This window comes from Pinus tabuliformis, chromosome 6 (genome assembly GCF_031772625.1).
Source record: "Pinus tabuliformis cultivar Carrire ecotype Pingquan chromosome 6, CPIR1, whole genome shotgun sequence".
Taxonomy (NCBI): domain Eukaryota; kingdom Viridiplantae; phylum Streptophyta; class Pinopsida; order Pinales; family Pinaceae; genus Pinus; species Pinus tabuliformis.
In genome coordinates, this window is record NC_142292.1 from 971,188,883 (window position 1) to 971,210,223 (window position 21,341).

The 21,341-nt window shown below is 38.4% G+C and overlaps 1 protein-coding gene across 2 annotated transcripts; it reads right to left on the reverse strand.

The window, feature by feature from the left end:
• Positions 1–17,282: 17,282 nt before the first annotated feature.
• On the reverse strand, positions 17,283–19,346 carry LOC149262229 (putative cellulose synthase A catalytic subunit 8 [UDP-forming]). Of its 2 annotated transcripts, none has more exons than XR_016249120.1 (2): positions 18,554–19,151; positions 17,283–18,455 (listed from the first exon to the last, which is right to left on the reverse strand). XR_016249120.1 is itself a non-coding variant. In XM_089383639.1 (2 exons), exons 1-2 carry the CDS (start codon positions 19,231–19,233, stop codon positions 17,871–17,873), a joined length of 657 nt encoding a protein of 218 aa, XP_089239765.1. In that variant the 5' UTR covers positions 19,234–19,346; the 3' UTR covers positions 17,283–17,870. The 2 variants fall into 2 exon arrangements, 1 of the variants encoding a protein (XP_089239765.1); XM_089383639.1 differs by lacking the exon at positions 18,554–19,151 and adding an exon at positions 19,162–19,346.
• Positions 19,347–21,341: the final 1,995 nt, after the last annotated feature.

Below are 21,341 nucleotides of genomic sequence, written 5' to 3' on the forward strand. Positions count from 1 at the left end.
TGCTCCACATTTTTAGAAAGCCATTCAAATTTTCTCTTTTTTTCATTAATTTTATTCTCAGATTTTAAAACTTGAATTCCATCTAGCTCAAGTTTTAAACCTGCCTTCTCTAAATTGCTTATTGTCATCTTATGCATTTTCAAGTTTGTAATTCTCAATAGCTTGGCCATATAGGTTGTAAGAGGTAGATTTTTGAACTGAAATTTTCGTTGCATCTCTCGTGATTCTTCCTCTCTGACTATTTATTTAAAAAATCTTTATTAATTTTAGTATTAATTGTCCTGAGCCCTAACCTCCTGCAACCAAAGGTTGCCTCCAAGGGACAACACTCGACATCCTTCCTGGCTTGTCCCATGAACCCTCAACTTACATATTATGCACTTCTGTGTATCTCCACAGTTATTCACACCCCTTGTCCCTTCTTTGCTTCAAGCCATCCCCTTTCAGCCCCTCGGTTCCCCACATCACACAGGGATTTAGCTACTCACGGTGTCAGATTCCAACGACATTATTCCCTTATCGCACATTAGATTTTTAACCCAAGTTGATAGTGCCCTCAAATATTTTCCTCACGGTTCCCTAAAGAAGTCTCATTCAGCTACACTGAAGGATTGGGTGGAATCAACTACAAATTCTACTATGTATCCTTCTAACACACCAATCAACCAAAAATCAACGACTATATAAAAGGAATTACTTGCAGTATTTACTCTTCGCAGCAACTCGTGTCTAGTTGTAAGGCTCTGGATGGGTTCTCATTCCTTGTCGCTCAGACTGGAATTTGAGCCACTCCCACAAAGGAATTTCATAAAGAAGATTCTGTGAAAATCAGAAAACATGCATCTCCAAAACCAATATTCTGGAGTAATATGCAAGTTCCTGGTTTTCTCTACTGCAAACTCGTATTGTTTCTGGTCCAACCACCATTCAATCTCTTCTCATATTGGCCTCCACATCCCATTTTCTACAACATACCTTAGAGTCTCAGTAACATTGTTTCTGGTCCAACCACCATTCAATCTCTTCTCATATTGGCCTCCCCATCCCATTTTCTACAACATACCTGAGAGTCTCAGTGACATAACCATTTGTTAGTGTGCGGGGAAGTGACCCAAGGTTTAGGAATATGCCAACAAAACCCCACAGATTTCAATGCTTGCAAGCAGATGAGGTCTCACCATGCTGATGGGTTTGCAAAACCTTTGAAGTTTAATTAAGGAGATAGGGGAAATGGAGACTAGTCTGGCTCAAAATATCCCAACCCAATCCAACAGTTTCCATAATTCACATAAAAACCCATTAAACATAAATGCATTTAGGGTCCCTTACTTCATACATTAAAGAATTCCCAATATTTTCCATAGGCCTTGTCTAATGCACATATCATGTGGTTTAGACAAAATAGTAAACGTTCAACAAACATCCATCGAGTATGCATAGAAGTAACTCCAACATAAAATAGCAAAACAATAGAGTTCATTCATGGTGACACAATTATTTACAACACAATTTTTATCTAGAAACTTGCTAGAAACCTTGCGTAGAGCCCATAATTCATTCATAGATTTCACCTTTTACATAAAACAATTAAAATATAGAATCATAAATCTAGAACAAAATTCTTAGGTAGCTCATAATTATATTAAGTACCAAAATGGTAAATATACAATAACTCCATATTGGTAAATATACAATAATTCCACATGTTCAATTATAATAAGTCAAAATATGATCATTCATATAATTTCACTAACCAGCGCCATTACAGTGCACAAAGTAGATAATAATGACAAATGGACCAACTACGGGAGCCTCAATATTTTTATTCATAGAATTATAGAATAGAACAAGATCAATATCAAATAAGCCTGGGAAGAATGAGTGTGTATTTTTTGCATTTTTGGGCAGTGGAATCAAAAAAACAATTTATTTTGGAATGTGATGCTTTTAGAGACATCAGATACAGTTACAACAGTTGCATTGTCTTTTCAGTGAGGGCACTGTTAGAAGGTTAGGTCAACTCACCATTAATTTGAATAATAAGAAGATGGAATTACAAAAGGCAAAAACCAGGAAAGCTAGTAATCCCATAGACCATATCTATTCTCATAGACGTTAAAATTTCATTTCATTTAATTTAAATAGCAATACAAACAACATCACATAGAAAATAGCAAAATATGAGAAAAACTAAACATTAACCAATTACCCTCATCAACATCAACCCTTTATATAATGTTTGTATTACATATTCAGCTCCAGGGAATCTTCAACCAGTTCACCCTACTAACTAGGCGATGAGTTGTCCTCATATGTGTAAAGCTTCAACTGTTCATTGAACCATATCTAACTGAATCACCCCTTGGCCCATGTCGAACCAAATTTCACAACGGGCAGATACCCTGTCGATTGAGAAATATTTCAGTTACTACCCAGTTATTTTGGACTTTGTTTCACATATGTGTGGCCTGTTGAGCATCCATGTAGCCTATTATTCCCGGTGTCGTCCACCCTCTGCACGGTATCCCCATACGTATTCAGAATTTCAAAAAAGAAATCCCCCATTTCTTCTTGACCCCAACACTACCTTACTAAATTTTTCTCACCCATATATTCTTAACCCCAAAACTACTTTACTGAATTTTCCTGTCTAAAAAAGAGAGAAAATGAAATGTATCCAGATTTATGGAAAGATTTATCATGTTAAAATCGATTACCCAATAATATAAAACCATTAGATATTGCAGCCAATGTCGCATATGCTTCGACATTTGAACCAAACTTTGCCATGATGCCACGCGAATATAGGTTAAATTAGTTAAGATATGAATTAACTTGTTCGTACAATAACTAGCATTTGCATCTTATGTTGCAAAGGAAACGCCGTAAGGCATAGAGTGGGGAAGAATAGGGACATGTGAATGGACATTGTTGAAAGCAAGGGTGGATGATAATGAGTTACAATTGCAATAGTTAGTTATGTGTATTCTGAAAATGGATATTTTGTAAATAATAATAGTTTGTGGAAGAATAGCGACATGTGAATGGACATTGTTGAAAGAAAGGGTGGATGATAATGAGTTACAGTTGAAAGTATTAGTTATGTGTATTTTGAATATGGATATTTTGTAAATAATAGCAGTGTGTAGAAAAATAGAAACATGTGAATGGACATTGTTGAAAGCTAGGGTGGATCATAATGAGTTATACTTGAAATAATTAGTTATGTCTATTCGAATATGGCCATTTTGTAAATAATAGTAATGTCATGTAGAGGTTATCCATTATCCATGTAGTTGTTTTTGTTTATGTGAACATGTTTTTGTTCATTATTTTAAAGTAAAGCGACAAAATAGATATATCAATAAAGCTACTCAGCAACTTAGCAACTTTTTTAGCACGAAAAACAAGCTATATGGTTGTATTATATTCATCCAGCAGATATGTACAACAATGTTGATATGGAAACCATCTGATATGAAAAATGTAATGTGGTTCAAACCACATGGAGAGAAAGGATATATGTAGCCCTATCAGATCTGTTACATAAAGGTATTAAGGAAATATATTGCATAATGCACATATGTTCATATAGAATTCAGAAAATCAGTCCCTTGAGCCAAGATTATATATGGAAAAAAGACAAAAATATGATTCAAATGTTGGGGAAACAGAAAATCATACCAGATTTGACTTCAGAAAATAGAGAAATATGTACTCGGCATGGAAAAGACTTGGATCTGGTGGGAGGTGTTGTCCACTGTAATCTGCATCCTCCATATACCCTGTGGCAATGATAGCCCCTGTTTTGATAAAGCATCTGCTCTCCGGTTTTTATCCCTGAAAATATGGGAGATTGTGTAGTCTTTCCTGTTGCACCACAAAGCCTCAAGCCTGTTCAACCAGCCAGAGAGATGTATATTTTTTATGATATGTTTAGACAGTACATGGTCGATGATGACTTTCGAGTCTCCAAAAATATGAAGGTTTTTGAGGCCAAGGAAGTCAGAGATAGAAAGGAGACCAGCCATGGCCATAATTTCTGCTTTGTTGTTAGTTCCAGGTCCTCCATTCCAATGTATGTCAAAAGCTTGTCCTTCTTCTGGGATTATATAAACTCCACAGGCGCATGTGTCATGCTGAGCAGCACCGTCAAAAAAAGCACAGGGATATCCATAGGCATCGTTGGGCTATTGATTCCTTCCTTGTCCGACTTTGGGATGTCGTGGCCGAGCTAGCGCTTCATATAAACAAAGGATAGATTCGAAAACTTTATAAAATGGTTCCCTTTTGGAATCTAAAATAATTCGATTTCGCCATTTCCATATGGCCCAGATTGTTAACAAAGAAATGGGCCTCCACTTGCAGTACATGTTGCTCCATGCTTTGAAAGCCTCATATATAGAAGGAGCATTGACGATGGCGAAACCAAAGTGAGCAGTTAAGTTCTGCCAAATCAACTGGGATTAAGGACACTGTAGGAAAATATGCAAATTATTCTTAGAATTTGACCTACAAAGGGGGCATATGTCAGGCCCACACCATTTGCGCTTCTAGAGATTCTCCCAAGTGAGATTCCTGTCATGAAAAACCAGCCAAGCAAAAATAATGATTTTTAAAGGGCATCCAGGTTTCCAAAATGCTGGGGGAAAAATATGATCACATGCATCGGATTCTGATAATAAAATTTGGAGATATATATGCTTTGCATATACAATCAATGCACCACCGAGACCTTTCCAAACGAGGCAATTCCTGTCTGACGAGCGATATAATCCACGCGATTGCAGTGAAATAGTGATAGCATTCCATTGGGATTCCAGAGCACCGGGTAATTGCATTTCTGTAGCAGTTTTCCAGATTGGAATAGCACCATCCCATTTTTTTATTGCACTAGCCCAAAAGAAATATCCCCTGCTGTGTAAATTTCTCAAAAGTTGAGAGGAGATATGGATCTTTTCTCCCGCACTTGCGAATTCATCAAATCCAATGATAATAATGGATCCGGATTGGAATTTCCAAATCAAATTTTTTCTAAAGAACAACTCCAATCTTTTAAAACCTCTCCATATATATGAGTCGTTGGTGGATCTAGTGGAGCGCTATCTATACCAATATGTCATGTCTTGCTCATCCATGTACTTAGCTCTAATGGTTTTTCTCCAGTTGGATTCACCCATAATCGCTTTCCACATTGATTTACATAGAAGGGCTCTTCTAAAGGAGTGTAAATCCAATATGCCCCAACCTCCCATATTTTTTGGCCGTGTCAACTTCGAAAGCTTGCTGAGGTGATATTTTATCTTCTCCTTCTGTCCTCCCCATATGAAATTAGATATCATTCTGTTTAAACTGTTAATAGTAGATGAAGGGATATAGAAAAGGTGTGCCCAAGAAACCATGATGTGTACCAGCAGGGATTGTGTGAGAATGGTGCGACCTCCAATTGATAAGCCCCTGTATTCCCATGTAGATATTTTCTTATAGAACTGATCCGGAATCCACGACTAGTCGGCCAATCTATAACCCATAGGTTTCAAATCGAATCCCAGATATTTGAAGCCCTTCAGGATAGGAAATGCTTTAATGTTGAAAAGATCTATTAGAAATGTGATTATATCTCCATTTACGTCAGCGACATGGAATGAAGATTTTAAATCGTCGATATACATGCCGGTGGCTTTTTGAAATCTCTCCAAGATTTCATAGATACATATCCATGTTGATTTGTACAGTATGGCTGACAGAAGGATATCATCAACAAAAAGATTATGCGACATGAAGATATCCCTGCAAATGGGGGGAGGCTTGTATCTCTCTTGTTGGATCGCTTTCTTTATGTGTAGGCTCAGAGATTCCATAACTAGAATGAAAATGAGTGGAGATAGGGAGCAACCTTGACGTAAGCCCCTGGTCGCTTTGAAGAAAGGAGTTGGGACACCGTTAATTAGGACTGCATAATTTACTTCCACCACACAGGCCATGATCCATCTAATGCACCTGACATCTAGGCCAATCCTAGCTAGTAGGCATCGCATAAATCCCCAGTTCACACAGTCGTATGCCTTTTTAAGGCTGATTTTTAAAAGAGCAACTTCTATTTTCCTGCTATGCATTGAGTGTAAGCATTCTTGGGTGAGAGCCACCGCTTCTAAGATATTTCTGTCTTTAAGAAACCCGTGTTGCTCTGGAGACAGATGTAGAGATAGAGTGTTTCTAATTCGAATAGCTATAATCTTTGATATGACCTTGTATAATACGTTACACAATGAGATTGGGCGATAATCTGAAAATGTGGAGGAGAGCTTTTTCTTTGGAATTAGAGCGATATATGTTGAGGAGATTTTTTGGCTTATGAAACCCTGTGTTCTCGTTTCCTTGACCATCTTTAGGATATCTGTCTTAAATATTTCAAAGAAGTGGATGAAGAAATCGATGGTCCACCCATCCAGCTCGAGGCACTTGTCCTTCTGGAATGATTTCATTGTTGCCAATAATTCTTCTTCTGAAACTTCAGCAAATAGAGCTCTGTTTAGACTTTCATCAAACATAGTGGGGTACGGGTCTATTCCCCATTGAATATCCTCAATATCGCAAACATAATCCTCACTGTAAGCCCTTTTGTAAAATTTCACAGCTTCTCTAGAAATAGCCTCCTTTGAGGAGTGAGAATGATCCAGATTTAAATGGGAACGCAATAGATTACAGAGATAACCATAAATACAGAGATGCAATAACCATAAACACAGAGATGCAGCGGAAATAATGCTTCATTTCATTAATGGAAAATACTGAAATATGCTTACAACCAGAAATGGGAATAAACCAGCTAGGGCGATGGTAGCATATCTCTGAGAAGAGATGTGCGGCTACATGCCTCTGAACTGTTCCGAACTCTATTACAATGAGGCTCGAAGGCCTATTTATTGTTGAGAAACAATGGAAAACTCTTCACATCCCGAAACCTAACCCTAGAAGATGAAACGCCAAATTGTGGGCCCCGTTTGGGTAAATTGGTACATCAATTTCCCGGGGTCGTAACTTTGGCATACGATCTCCGTTTGACGCGTACGATAGCTCGTTAGAAAGATCTATCCGAGTACTACCACTTTGGGAGGCAACATGGGTGCCCCAGAATCCCAAAAAAACGTCGTTTAGGGCCTCAAAACGGCTCCGGAAGTTCAGGACCCGAAAAACTGCTAAAAATAGTAAACTGTGATACAATTTAGGAAACTGAAAAGACTGAAAGAGACAGTTGTGGGGGTCCAAATGGGTTGGTGGGTGGCCACCAACATCCACCTGGATCATTCCTCCTCCCTTAGGAAGCAATGGTCCCCATTGCGTTGAGTTCCTCCATCTGCTGAACTTGTCCTGCAATCTCTGATGTGTCCAGTGATGGTGGGAAGCATGGTCGCCGATGGTCCACATTGAACATTTGGTGCAGGCGAAGGAATGGAGGAATGATGTGCTCCAAAGCATTGTTCCCCATAGCCTTGGTACTACTGTAAGGACCATGTCGGAGTGGTCTGAGCTTCTGATGGGTTTTGGTAAGGCGTTCTTTCTGTCGATGCAACCAGACTTTGTAGCCCACCTGAAACTTGTGTGGTACCCATGTGGGTGAGGAGAAGTTGTTCCTGTGTTTTGCCATGACCGTATCCCTTTGCTGCTGCTGCTGCATGGAGGAACCCTTTGCAGGGGTCATGGATGTAGCAACGATCTTCCCCTTATTTTGGGAGTGAACCAGACAGATGAATTTCCTGGTCTGTGATATGAGCTTGCTGCCTTTCTTGGTAGTGATCAAAGATGTGGCAGTAGGTGGGGCTACCTCCGGTATCCTGTATAATGAATTATTTAAAGAAATAATGACAGCACGAGGCCTGGACTCATACACAGCATGTCGCCTCCACAAGTATGGCTGGCCTAGTAATACATCACAAACATCCAGAGGTGTAACATCACACAATACCTCGTCTGTGAATGGTTTGATGCTGTAGGGAAGGCGACACTGCTGGCGAACTTTCAGATCTCGTCCTTCGTGAAGCCACCCGATACTGTACGGCTGTGGGTGTGGTGTAGTCGGTAGGCCCAACCGCTTCACGACCTCTGCTGAAACAAGGTTCTTTTGGCTGCCACTGTCGACAATGAATTGTAGCGGCGAACCCTTCACCCACATCTGTGAGTGGAAAAGACGCTCCCCCTCCTCTGGATCTTCGGGCTCATTTTTCTTGATCTTGGCGGTGGCAACAGTGGCACTGGGATCCGCATCAATGATCTGCTTCCCTTTGCCATTCCCCTTGTCGGGTTCTGGCTCAGGATCGGAACATGCATCTGATTCGGAAGCCTTCAACTCAGCCACCAGTGACTGCTTGGTCCGACACTCACTTGTGTTATGAGTGGGACTCTTGTGGAACTCACACCACTTCCCTGTGTCCTTCTTCGGCTTCATGGTGTTGTTCTTTTCTTGCGACTTCGACGGGTTGTCTTGGGCTGCCCCGCCTTGGCTTTGTCCTTTGGGCTTCAGATTTGCAGATCCAAAGTCTCGCTTCTTCTGTTTGAACTTTTGCTCGATTTTGACAGCGTATCGGTATGCTGTGCCGAGTGAGGAGATGTTCAAGAACACCATCTCTTCCTGGATGTATTTGTGCAGGCAGCCACGGTATTTGAGTACCAGATGCAGCTCAGAATCTTTGATACCCAACTGTGTGCGAAGGGTATGAAAAATGTTTGTGAACTCTGGCACATCTTGGTCTCGTCCCTGCTGCAATGTGGTCCATTTGATGTATTTGTCCTCATAGGTTCCGACAGGGTAGTACTGCTCCTTGATGGCATCCCGGAAGTCATTCCAAGTGGGTGCGGCTGAAAATAGTGAGCCTGTACTTTCATCCTTTTGCTCGCAGTAGGTTTCCCACCAGTCCTTGATGTGGGGGGCTGCTTTGAGAAGAGCAAAAACAATCTTTTCCCGACTTGAAAATTCATGAACAGAAAAATACCCATCTAGCAGATTTAACCATTTATCTACGGCATCTGCATCTATTTGACCCTCGAAGATGGGGATTTCAAAATTAACTTGTACCTTGAAAGGTGTGGCATTTCCAGAGTCGCTGTTGGAAGCCGATGCGTCGCCTCTGGGTAGCCGCTGAAGGATCTGCGCAAAGCTATCCATCATCGCGTTCCTTTGCCGCTCGAGCGCTTCTTCGAGCAAGATTTTGATAGGATCTCCTGCCCCCTCGTCTTTCTTCTCATCCGCCATGGGAGGCCGTCGGGATTTGCGAGGCTGGTCTTGCAAAGGTTCGACCAGTTCAAGCCCTAACTCCTTATATCCCGACCTCGTTGGGGACATGCAAAGAAAAACAGAGAAAAAACAGACCGCTCTGATACCACTGATCCGGATTTAGACAGGAACGCAATAGATTACAGAGATAACCATAAATACAGAGATGCAATAACCATAAACACAGAGATGCAGCGGAAATAATGCTTCATTTCATTAATGGAAAATACTGAAATATGCTTACAACCAGAAATGGGAATAAACCAGCTAGGGCGATGGTAGCTTATCTCTGAGAAGAGATGTGCGGCTACATGCCTCTGAACTGTTCCGAACTCTATTACAATGAGGCTCGAAGGCCTATTTATTGTTGAGAAACAATGGAAAACCCTTCACATCCCAAAACCTAACCCTAGAAGATGAAACGCCAAATTGTGGGCCCCGTTTGGGTAAATTGGTACATCAATTTCCCGGGGTCGTAACTTTGGCATACGATCTCCGTTTGACGCGTACGATAGCTCGTTAGAAAGATCTATCCGAGTACTACCACTTTGGGAGGCAACATGGGCCCCAGAATCCCAAAAAAACGTCGTTTAGGGCCTCAAAACGGCTCCGGAAGTTCAGGACCCGAAAAACTGCTAAAAATAGTAAACTGTGATACAATTTAGGAAACTGAAAAGACTGAAAGAGACAGTTGTGGGGGTCCAAATGGGTTGGTGGGTGGCCACCAACATCCACCTGGATCAGAGAATTTCCTTCCTCATCCTTGATCTCCCAAATAGAGTTTGTCTCCCTTCTCTTATTTGCAAACCTGTGAAAAAACTTGGTGTTTTTATCTCCTTCTCTGAGCCATAATGCTCGACTTTTGAGCCTCCAAGAGGCCTCTTCTTCTTATAATATCTTTTGTTTTCTTTTTTCTAAATCCCATATATGTTTTATGATGGTGGATGTCATGGAGGGATTTTTAAAAAGTGTAGATAAGTACTCCAGTTTCCTACATATGTCCTTTAGCTCCTTTATTGGAGGCCGATTTCTCTTTTTGCCATTTTTTAACCTCCTTTTGAAGAAATTGCAGGCAGTCAAGGAATTGCCGGGAAGAGTCATTTTCCTGCATGGGAGATAGCTTCCATGTATCATTTATAAATTTGTTGAATTGACCATCAGCAAGCCATGTACAATTGAACTTGAAAGGATATCCAAATCTGCGTCCAACATATTTCCATTGAAAAGAAATGGGGAGGTGATCAGATATGAAAGATGGTATGATGTTCATTGTAGGAGGCCCATATCTTTTTATCAGTCTTTCATGGAAGATAAATTTGTCTAATCTTTTCGCCAGATAGGAATTGTTGGATTGCCCATTGTCCCAAGTTGGTCCCTGACCAACAGGCAGGATATCAATAAAATTATTTTGTATAATAGATTCCCAAATGAATCTCCCCATCGGATCATATTTCCTGCCATTGCCCCATATTTTGTCATTACAAAAGGTGTAATTAAAATCTCCACCAATTATAAAAGAGTCAATTTCAAGTAGTTCAGAAGAAAGAAGATAATTCCAGAAAGGGAACCGGTTTTTATATGGAGCATAAATATTCAATATGTGAATGGGGTCTGAAGATCCACGAAAATGGGCCAGCACAAGAATGCAAGCGAAACATTGAAAAGCAGCAGCCGTAATCCATTTAGGGTCCCATAATACAGCTAGTCCTCCAGACATGCCCACAGCATTTGAAGCGACCATATGCCATGTTGGTAGCATCTGCCTGAAGTAAGAAATGGTTTGTGAGCTATCGTGCATGGTTTCCTGTATAAGAAGCATTTTAGGTTTTGAAGAGACAAAAAGATTTTTTAGGGCCAGAAATTTGGGGTCAGCTCCAAGGCCCCAAATGTTCATTGATAGAATGTCAATCATTTGGGAACATCATTAGGCCGACATGCTCTAAGAGGCCTTTTATCAGGAATATCTTCAGCTGCAATTTCTATAACAGGAATGTCAATTAAGGAAAGATCCCGGGTTGACGAGTCCTGTCTTCCCTTCCTACCCCGGAAGTGTCTACTACCACGCTTCTCTTTGTGGCGGACAGTTATGTTTCTAGCCGAATTAGGGCTAATATTGGGCGAGGGGGAACGATTGGGTCGATGGACAGTTAATGGTTGAAGTTTTAAAGACGCTTTTTTAAGGAGGTCATTATCCTGATCAAAAGAATTATGGGGAGAGGTTCAAGGGGATAGTGGAGGGGAAATAGGGATATATGGAGCCTTACCTTTGCAGTCAGGTACATGTCCAAGGGATGGAGGTTTAGGGGAGTGAGCTATATATGGAGATTTATTATTTATATCAAAAGAGCGACCAAGTGAGGGGGAAGACGGGAATCTTTGGATGGGTGGAATGTGAGAGGAAGAGGATTGGGGCGATGAAGATATGTATTGAATATGGGCGGACGCAGGATCAATACATGGAGGCTTAGAAGATGCAGGAGGGAGGGGAATCTCAGGGTCCAGTTCCAATTCACGAGGCGGAGAAATATTGGAGAAGCCCGTTACTCTGGCCGACAGGTTAAAAAAGGACAACGAGGGAGTCTTAGAAACAGTGGAAGAATGGGGTCGATCAGCAGAATAGTTAGAATTACGATTTGTAGGGTCCACAGATACAGATCGAGATTGCGGAAGACTGGCACATCAATCTAGGGAATGACCTTTCGGTGAGGATAGGACGTCATTGGTTATGACTGGAGCCTGATAGACCTCCATGGTGTTAGGCCATTCATATGCCGAATTTTCTCTTTCATATGTCGAAACAGGAATATTTACAGCATGGAACCTTTTCTTCTGTTTACTGCCAGGGCGACGAGGAAAATTACGAAAAAGGTGTCCAGTTTTGTGACAATTTGAACACCTAAATGGGACGCCCTAGTAATCTAATCGTTGTTGAATTTTGGACAGCTCCAAAGTTAAATCAATAGACTCTGGAAAACCCCCTCTGAATTGCTTTTCTATGAGAATCCAGGCCACCCGCTTGTCTTTTGCCCCAATACACCTAGGATTGACGTATATGAATCGCCGAAAAGCATTTCCTATTTTTTCCATAGATTCTTTGGTCCACAGCTCAAGAGGCAGGCCATGCAATTTTGGCCAAATGTAATTGTTTTGGGGCATGCAACGAAGCGGATTAAAACCGATAAACCATCTGTGCAGAGCTAAAAAGATCTTCTCTTTCACCTAGTGTTTCGAATAGATAATTTCCAAGTCACGTACCCTAAGGAAGTGGAAAGTAGATATTTTATTGAGAATGATTAATTAATTCTTTTAACTATCTTTACATTATTTGATAAGAGAGAAGTAGATTAATTAATTCTTTTAACTATTTATTGTATTGAAATATATCTTTTATAACCTAACATAAAAAAAATATATAATTCCTTCATAATTCTATATAAATAATAAAATAATTAAACATGTATAATTATTTTAATGTTAATATGAAATTTAAATAAAATATCTATAAATATTAATAAAAAAAATAGTAATAAAAAAATATGTTAATTTCTATTTTAATTAAAATATTTTTATTTCAACCTTTTATGTATAAAAATATATATTATGAAAATATAAATTTTATTTAAATTTAAATTTAAAATAATATCATTAACAAATATTTCATTATTAAAAATAATTAAAAAATATTTCATTATTAAAAATAATAAAATAATATTTCATTATTTGGGCTCCCATTAGTCATGCGATCAATCAATCTAGATCTAACGGTCATGAGCAAACATAAGTAGGTTGTGTAACGAATTCTTTTCCTGGTACTAGAGTTGTGCCTCATTCTGTCGTGTGCTTTAGTGTTAGGACACTCTGCAACTTCATGGCGATAGAGGGTTTCAACAACTAGAATTGCTTCCTTTTGTAGGTATTCAAAGTGCACAACCTCCCTGTTTGACATTTTGAGAGTTTAATGGCGATTTGTTTGAGTTTATGCATTTACTTGGTTAATTACCCTGTCTGTGCAGGAAAGTCTTCCTGAATCACGGTGAGGGAGAGACATATTCAGCTTGTGTGCTCAGGTAACTCCTACCCCATTGCAGACATTGGGTAGAAGACATTGATATTAGGTATTTTACTCAGGACCCTCGTTTGGGAGGTGCGTCAACAAGGCACAACCTAAAGGTTCCACTCAATTAGTTGTTTTGTCCCCGAACCCTCCATTATTTCATTTCTACCCTCATCGAAGCTCTGTTAATTCAGTCCCTTGTTTTTTTTTTGTCAGAGGTTAGGTTTTCGGCTACTCTGCACTTGTTAATAATTATTCTACCATTTTTCCAGGTTTTCCTTATCCTACAGTTACGATTCCTTACCTTTCACAGACGATTCTAAGTTGGCATAAACTATAGTTATACCTTGCAGAACGAAGTTTGCAATGCTTTAGGTTGGTTATGTATTTGCTCAACATTTTTGTAATGTGCGTATATATGTGTGTGTGTGTGTATTTTGGGGTTTCATCCCCTTTTCACTGGACAAAACCGTTCAGTGGTTTATGACAATTTTCTTGAGATATGAACTGAGCAAGTGGCTCTGCCTTGCTGGATGCTCTGCAACTTAATGGCGATAGAGGGTTTCAACAACAGGAATTGCTTCTTTTAGCAGGTATTCAAAGTTCAAAACTCCCCTGTTTGACATTTTAAGAGTTTAATGGCGATTTGTTTGAGAGTTTATGCATTTACTTGGTTAATTACCCTGTCTGTGCAGGTGACTCTCCCTGAATTACGGTGAGGGAGAGACATATTCAGCGTGTGTGCTCAGGTAACTCCTCCCCATTGCACACATTGGGTAGAAGACATTGATATCAGGTATTTTACTCAGGACCCTCGTTTGGGAGGTGCGTCGGTATGGCACAACCTAAAGGCTCCACTCAATTAGTGGTTTTGTCCCCGAACCCTTCATTATTTCATTGCTACCCTCACCGGAGCTCTGTTAATTCAGTGCCTTGTTTTTTTTGTCAGAGGTTAGGTTTTCAACTACACCTTTTTTCTTTTGATGGATTGGGGTCTCGGCTACTCTGCACTTGTTAATAATTAATCTACCATTTTTCCAGGTTTTCCTTACCCAACAGTTACGATTTTTTACTTTTCACAAAGGGTTCTAAGTTGACATAAACTTAGTTATACCTTTGCAACTTTGTAGGTTGGTTATGCATTTACTTGGTTAATTATCCTGTTTGTGCAGGTGACTCTTCCTAAATCACGGTGAGGGAGAGACATACTCAACTTGTGTGCTTAGGTAACTCCCACCCCATTGCACACATTTGGTAAAAGACATTGATATCAAGTCTTTTACTCAGGACCCTTGATTGGGAGGTGCGTCGACATGGCACAACCTAAAGGCTCCACTAAATGCTGGGAGTATTAACTTCTCAAAGAGTTAGATGCTAATGCCACTGCTCGGATAAGAAGGACAAAAGGGATTATAAACACTGTAAGAAGATGAACACATTTTGAGTTTTTTTTTATCATAATTTTTTTTTGAACTAAGTAGGTTGAAAAGTGAACTAAAGAGATTAAGATTATAAAACTAGACGTTAAGACTAGGAGGAAAAAGACCCCCTTTTTTTTTGCGAGGTAAATTTATAAATTTTATTTTATTTTAAATTTCAATGAATCCTCAGTAACAGCTCTACTTGCAACCCGATATAAATCGGAGTGTTATGATCAAAGTTATTGGAGTTCAAATCCCCTTAACTAACTCGCAGGAGGAGCAACCTAGACACCTAAAAGTTATAGTGGTAACCTAGACACCTAAAAGTTATAGTGGTAGCAGTGAGATTCAACCCCATATCAAACGAGTACAAAACCAGCCCAATTACCAATTCCCATGATCACTATTAAAAAACCAATTTATTTTTAATTATAATTCTAAAATAAATAAAACCCAAAAATAATTAAATATAAAAATTTATTTAAAATATATATATTTATTAAACCGAAGCGATTAAAAAGCGCTGATTACCACTTTTCTCATTATCATTTACCATAAACCCAAGTGCTCATATTCTTTGCTACCCATTTTCCCGTATATTAATTAAAAAGAAAGAAAAAAATTGCCACCACATTCTAAATGTGTATTCAATGGTTTATTTTATACACATAAATAAACAAAGCTCGCACCTTTTATATATATATATATAAATAAACAAAGCTCACACCTTTTATATATATATATATAAATAAACAAAGCTCGCACCTTATATATATATATATATATATATATATATATTGAAGTGCTCGTGTTCTTTGCTAACCCATTTTCCCATACCCCATATTCAATGGTCTACTACTATAATACTGGTGTACCTTCTGCACATTAATAGAAGAAAAACTCACACTTACTTTATATCGAAGAACTTACTACCCTCTTTGTGTGTATTCAGTGGTCTACTACTATAATACTGGTGTATTTTCTACACATTAATAGAAAAAAAGCTTACACCTCCCAAAATACAGTCATGGTTATATTACTAGAAAACATAAACTTTAAACTTTTTGCTCTCACAGACTGTTCAAGTCAACATGGTTTGTTGAATTTTTAATACAGAACTTATTAGCAGCATCAACATTACAAGCCAAACCACAGTTCTAACATAGATGCCTATCTAGTACATAGTTTATCTCTAACATCAACATATATGGCTATCTACTCCATAATTTATCTCTAAAATCCCAGTGGATTAGGATTAGTTGCATTTTGTTTGGATTCCCTTCGGTAGGTTAAGCCGAGGATAGTGACCATCTTAATAAACCTTCTGTTGAGTTCCAAGGGGAAGGAAACCTTTGTAAACTCTATATTTGCAAACTATTTTACCATGTACTTACTACTCACCTAGTATGATTTCATTCCACTCGAAATCTCACATTAGTGTCTCCTCAACAATGCCTAAACACTGATCTTTGGAACGTCGTATGCACTAAACAGGCATCAGCTAACCGAGTCACCATGAAGCTGTGACACTTCTGATGGAACACTTCACTCTGGTTCTGGTTTTCAAGTATCTTCTCTGCGAGAGGGACTCATAACTTTCCGACTACTCAAATCCAGAGTCTCAGTTTATACGTCACTAAAGGCATGATTAGCATTCGAAAAGCAGAGGGACTCCATAACTTTCCTACTACTCAAATCGGAGTCTCAGCTTATCCGTCACCAAGGCCTGGTTAGTAATACAAAATTTTGAAGTTCTAAACCGAGTCTCCTCATTTTTTTCATTGCATTTTCTGCTCTTTTCATGACATTAATTTTCTGCTCTTTTTCAAATGTAACTTGTACTCGTAGGAACTCATTGTGTGTGGAATTAAATTCTGCGACTGACAAGTATCCACTTTGCATTCATTTTTGTAACACATCAAGAGAAAAAAAAAATGAATTTTCATTGTATTTTCTGCTCTTTTCGTGACATTATTCAAATGTCACTTGCAGGAACTCATTGGTTTCCCCTCCCAAAATGTTTACCTCGAAGAATGACATTATCATCTTGAATCTGGCTGATTCTTTTAAAGTTGATTTTGATATTACTTTTTTTTATTGGGAGACTCATTTTTTACCAGAAGAATTCCCCTAATAACAAGGAAGAGAATTATGATTTATAAGAAAATTAACAGACCGAAAATGATCACTTAGTAAAAATGATAAAAACGCTTAGTTTTATGATAAAAAGACGTCCCTCCATAGCAGGGGCTGAGACATCCAACAAAACATCCCAGCACAGTATAGACATTCATCTTCTGAATGAACGCAATTCAACCTCCTTCCTATTATAAATGTAAAGATGGCAGGAGTTTTATAAGTTCATGACCGGCCGTGTAGCAAGATCCGTTGAACAATAACTTCATAGAAATCTAGAATCCATCAGGGTACATGATGAAAGAGCTTCAGCTCCTTTAACCACAAATATGAACATAGTAAGATTGGCATCAGTTAAAAGTCATCAATTATTTACAAGTAACAGCCGTGTCATTGCATGTAGTGAGATAATAGTTCAAAAGAGTAAACTAAGAATAAAATATTATATCGTTACAAAGAATCTTACAGAAAACAGACCATCAATGCTACGAGAACTACTACACTACTACACACTTTTTATGATGAATATATTACACAAACCCTCTTGGGCGTTGTCACAGGAGGTCAGATTATCTTCAGATACGGAATCACACTACAGTCAAAATTTCTTAACTATAGCTTGCAATTGTGCCATGTTCGGCAGAATCAGCACAGTACACAAACAACTGTCTTCAATATCACAATGCCATCAGTTACCAGCGTCTTTTCAGTGGATCTTACTTGATGACTTATCACCAAAATGAAGGATCACAAGTGCCAAGAAAAATGCCCTAGAGAACAAATGACGAGAAATATCAAGAACACTGCATCTACATGCCAACAGCATCCCATCAAATTAGGTAAGAGAATTATCAAATCCTGAAAAAGCTGTAATAGAATGCTCAAGCCCTCTGAGCGGTATAGATCTTCGATGTCAGAGAAGCCTTTCCGAATCACAAATTAATTTTGGAATAGACATGGTTGACCAGCAAATGGATGTTTGAGCCACTTAGCAATTGATGCCACACTGTTGTAGGTCTGGTCCTTTGATCCTGGTTGTGAAGGGATCTATACGAACCCATAACAAAGAGAAAATAGATGCCAGAAGAATTGACCAAACAATAACAATAGTTGGAGTGCGGTTCTGGCGACCCATCAAACCCTTGAGGAAAGGATAAAGGTGAACAATCACCCAAAAAGCAAAAAAGAGTTTCCCAAACAGGGGACCCCATGATCTATAACCGGTACTGATAGCATATGAGATGCCCGCCACCACACCTACAATGTTAATTATAAGCAAAGTGGTTGGGGGGATAAAGAGAGCAGTCCATTTGATCATATACAACTCTGCAAAATCACCACCTTCATCTGAAGCTTTTGAGGTAACAATGAAGTTTGTGTCAACGCCAGCAAGGACCTTTAGTAATCCTTGAATGACTGCAAAGAGATGAGCAGACACACCTCCAATCACCCAGAACTGCTCATTCCTCCACCATTCATCAATGCCAACCCCGCTCCATCGCATTTCTAGTATGCCAGTAGCAAAAATGGATAAAAATAATGAAATGAACCATAAACTTGCAAGAGTGCTAATCTGCAAATCAACAAATGAAAGTTAGAAGGGTCAGAACAATCCAACGTCTGTTAAAAGACCAGTTTTAACCAGATAGTGAGTAGAGGCTAAAAATCTACCTCGGGAATAATGAATTTCCCAGTAAGAAGACATATTTCCGGGCAAACAGATTCATAATCACATAATTCGACTTAATGGAGTATAGCATGATGTGGCTGTAGAGAATGCCCTTGTGGTCATGTATTCTCAATGCAGCAGATTAGACATTGCAGGCCAAGTGTTTGACACAATCTCTCATAGAAATGCCGTCTCTTGGAATTCTATGATTTCTGGTTATTCTCAAAATGGGTATCCTGAAGAGGCCCTAGAATTGTTTCGTGGAATGCAGAGTGATGCCGTGGAGCCTAATTGGATCACCATTACGGCTCTGCTCCCGGCCTGCGGATACTTGGGAGTTGTGCGACAGGGGAAGGAGATTCATGGGGTATGTAATTAAGAGTGAAATAGAGGCTGATGTTTTGGTGGGAAATGCCCTCATAGACATGTATGCTAAATGTGGGAGTATAGAAACTGCGTGCAAAGTCTTCGATGAAATGCCAGTGAGAGATTTGGTGTCGTGGAATACAGTAATTGCAGGGCAGGGAATTAATGGGCGTGGGGAGGAAGCCATAAAATATTTTTTTCGAATGCAGGAGGATGAAGCAGGGTTGAGGCCAGACAGTATTACCTTTATTTCGCTTCTGTCTGCGTGTAGCCATGCAGGCCTCGTCGAGGAAGGATGGCTATATTTCAAGAGCATGAGTGAAGATTATGATATCACTCCTGAGGTTGAGCACTATGCATGCATAGTGGATCTTCTAGGTCGTGCTGGACGAATAGAAGAGGCATACAAATTCATCCAAGAAATGCCACTGGAACCCAGTTATGAGCACTATGCATGCATAGTGGATCTTCTAGGTCGTGCTGGACGAATAGAAGAGGCATACAAATTCATCCAAGAAATGCCACTGGAACCCAGTTATGGATAGAATTGAGGGGTACACATTAAAACCAGGAGTATATTAGTTATTGAATAGAAAAATAAGGAAAATAGCAGATAAGGAAAGGATCGATGAGATACGAATATAGGTTAAATTAGTTAAGATATGAATTAACTTGTTCGTACAATATAGGTTAAATTAGTTAAGATATGAATTAACTTGTTCGTACAATAACTAATGTCAAATGCAATTAAATGAATATTCTTTTGACCAAGATATAGATTATACAAGTACAAATCCTTAGATGTTACAATATCAATATTTTGTTAACACTGTTGAAGCACAGATGAAAAAAATATGATTTAAGGCAAAGAAAAGTTCTAAAACAACGATAAGTAACCCAACCCAAGGAGGAAATACAACAAAGATAAATGAAAGAAAGTAATTAAAATCAACCAAAAATGGTTAACAAGAGGGTTACAAATGAAAAGAAAGTCAAAGAAGATGTTGTTATTCATCCAAATTCTTTTATTTTATTGAATGAATTAAATAAAATCAAGATCCCAATTTCGCTTAATCAAACTGTTAAACTCCTATCTTTTAAAATTGATGTTGATCACTTCATAGGGAAATCAAAGATTACTCAAGATTTTGATAACACTTTAATCACTAATATCATAAACACCGAAGACAATCATCCTAAAGTAAATATTGGACCTTGTATAGAGAAAGAAGATAGTCTCGTCCCTCCTTTCTACATCTATTTAAAAATACATGATCAAAATCTCCATAATTGTATGTTGTACTAAGGTGCATCACAATATATAATGCCAAAAGAGATAATGAGAACAATGGGACTGTATATCTAGAGAATATAAATATCTCTACTATTTTAACTCTAGAAGGGTAAAAATCATGGGTGTAATCAAAGATTTGGTGGTTGTATTAACTCAAATCTCAGTCAAAAGTATTGTGATGGATGTGCTATAGATGATGTACTTGTTGGCTATGGCATGCTCCTATCACAGTCCTAAGGAGCCATGTTAGGAGGAAATTTACAATTGACCTATATTATGTTACTATCCCTGAATTTGGTGGTCAAATTCACATGAAGTATAGAGAAACTCACTTCATTTATATATTGAGTAATGATCAAAACCCAAATAATTACCTGCTTACTCGATGAATGATAATTTGGGAAAAAATTTTCTTCCTAATTCAGGAGAAGAGCAGAGGATCAACAAGGAAAAATATAATTGAAAAAATAATGTATATGATAGTAACTTAATATGGAAAATCTATTTAAATGGAGCTTCAATGAAATATGGATTAGGAGCAGACACTATTTTCACCTCACCTAGTAAAGGAATTGTAACCATACCTTTTAAATTAATTTTTGAAATAACTAACAACGTGGTTGATTTTGAAGCCTTGATTCTAGGGATTGAAGTAGATAGGAAAATGAACATCCAAAATTTATCCATTTACTTGATTCAAAGTTAGTAATTAAACAAGTTATTGTGAAGTTCCAAACACAACATCCTTGCCTTAGAGCATACACAAATTAGGTTTGGGACTTAACAATTCCTTTTTCTCATCCATAAACTTCACAGGTATTTCAAGAGAAAATAACTTGTTTGTTGATTCATTAGTTGTAATGGCTACCACATTTAAACCACTAGAAGAGACTAAATTAAAACACAAAATTGAAATTTTACACATGCCAACGATACGTGAGAAAATCATCACTGACATGTATTCGAAGATAATCAACAGATAAAAAGATTTATAGAATTGGTGGGTGAATTCTCAAACTCCTGTGTAGATGAAGATAATGAAAATAATTATTTAAATTGTAACACTCCATCCCACCCCCTTGTACTATCTTGGGCCATAGAAGGTGTTTCTTGTTATTTGACCTAACCTC

What these genes read in the sequence shown, in the direction of transcription:
- LOC149262229 (XM_089383639.1), bottom strand. Translation starts at nt 19,233, where the DNA reads ATGCTCTTGAAATATAGCCATCCTTCCTCGACGAGGCCTGCATGGCTA. An exon ending in CAGACAGAAGCGAAATAAAG is followed by an intron (nt 18,456 to 19,161) that starts GTAATACTGTCT and finishes GTTGATTTGCAG; the next exon opens with ATTAGCACTCTTGCAAGTTT.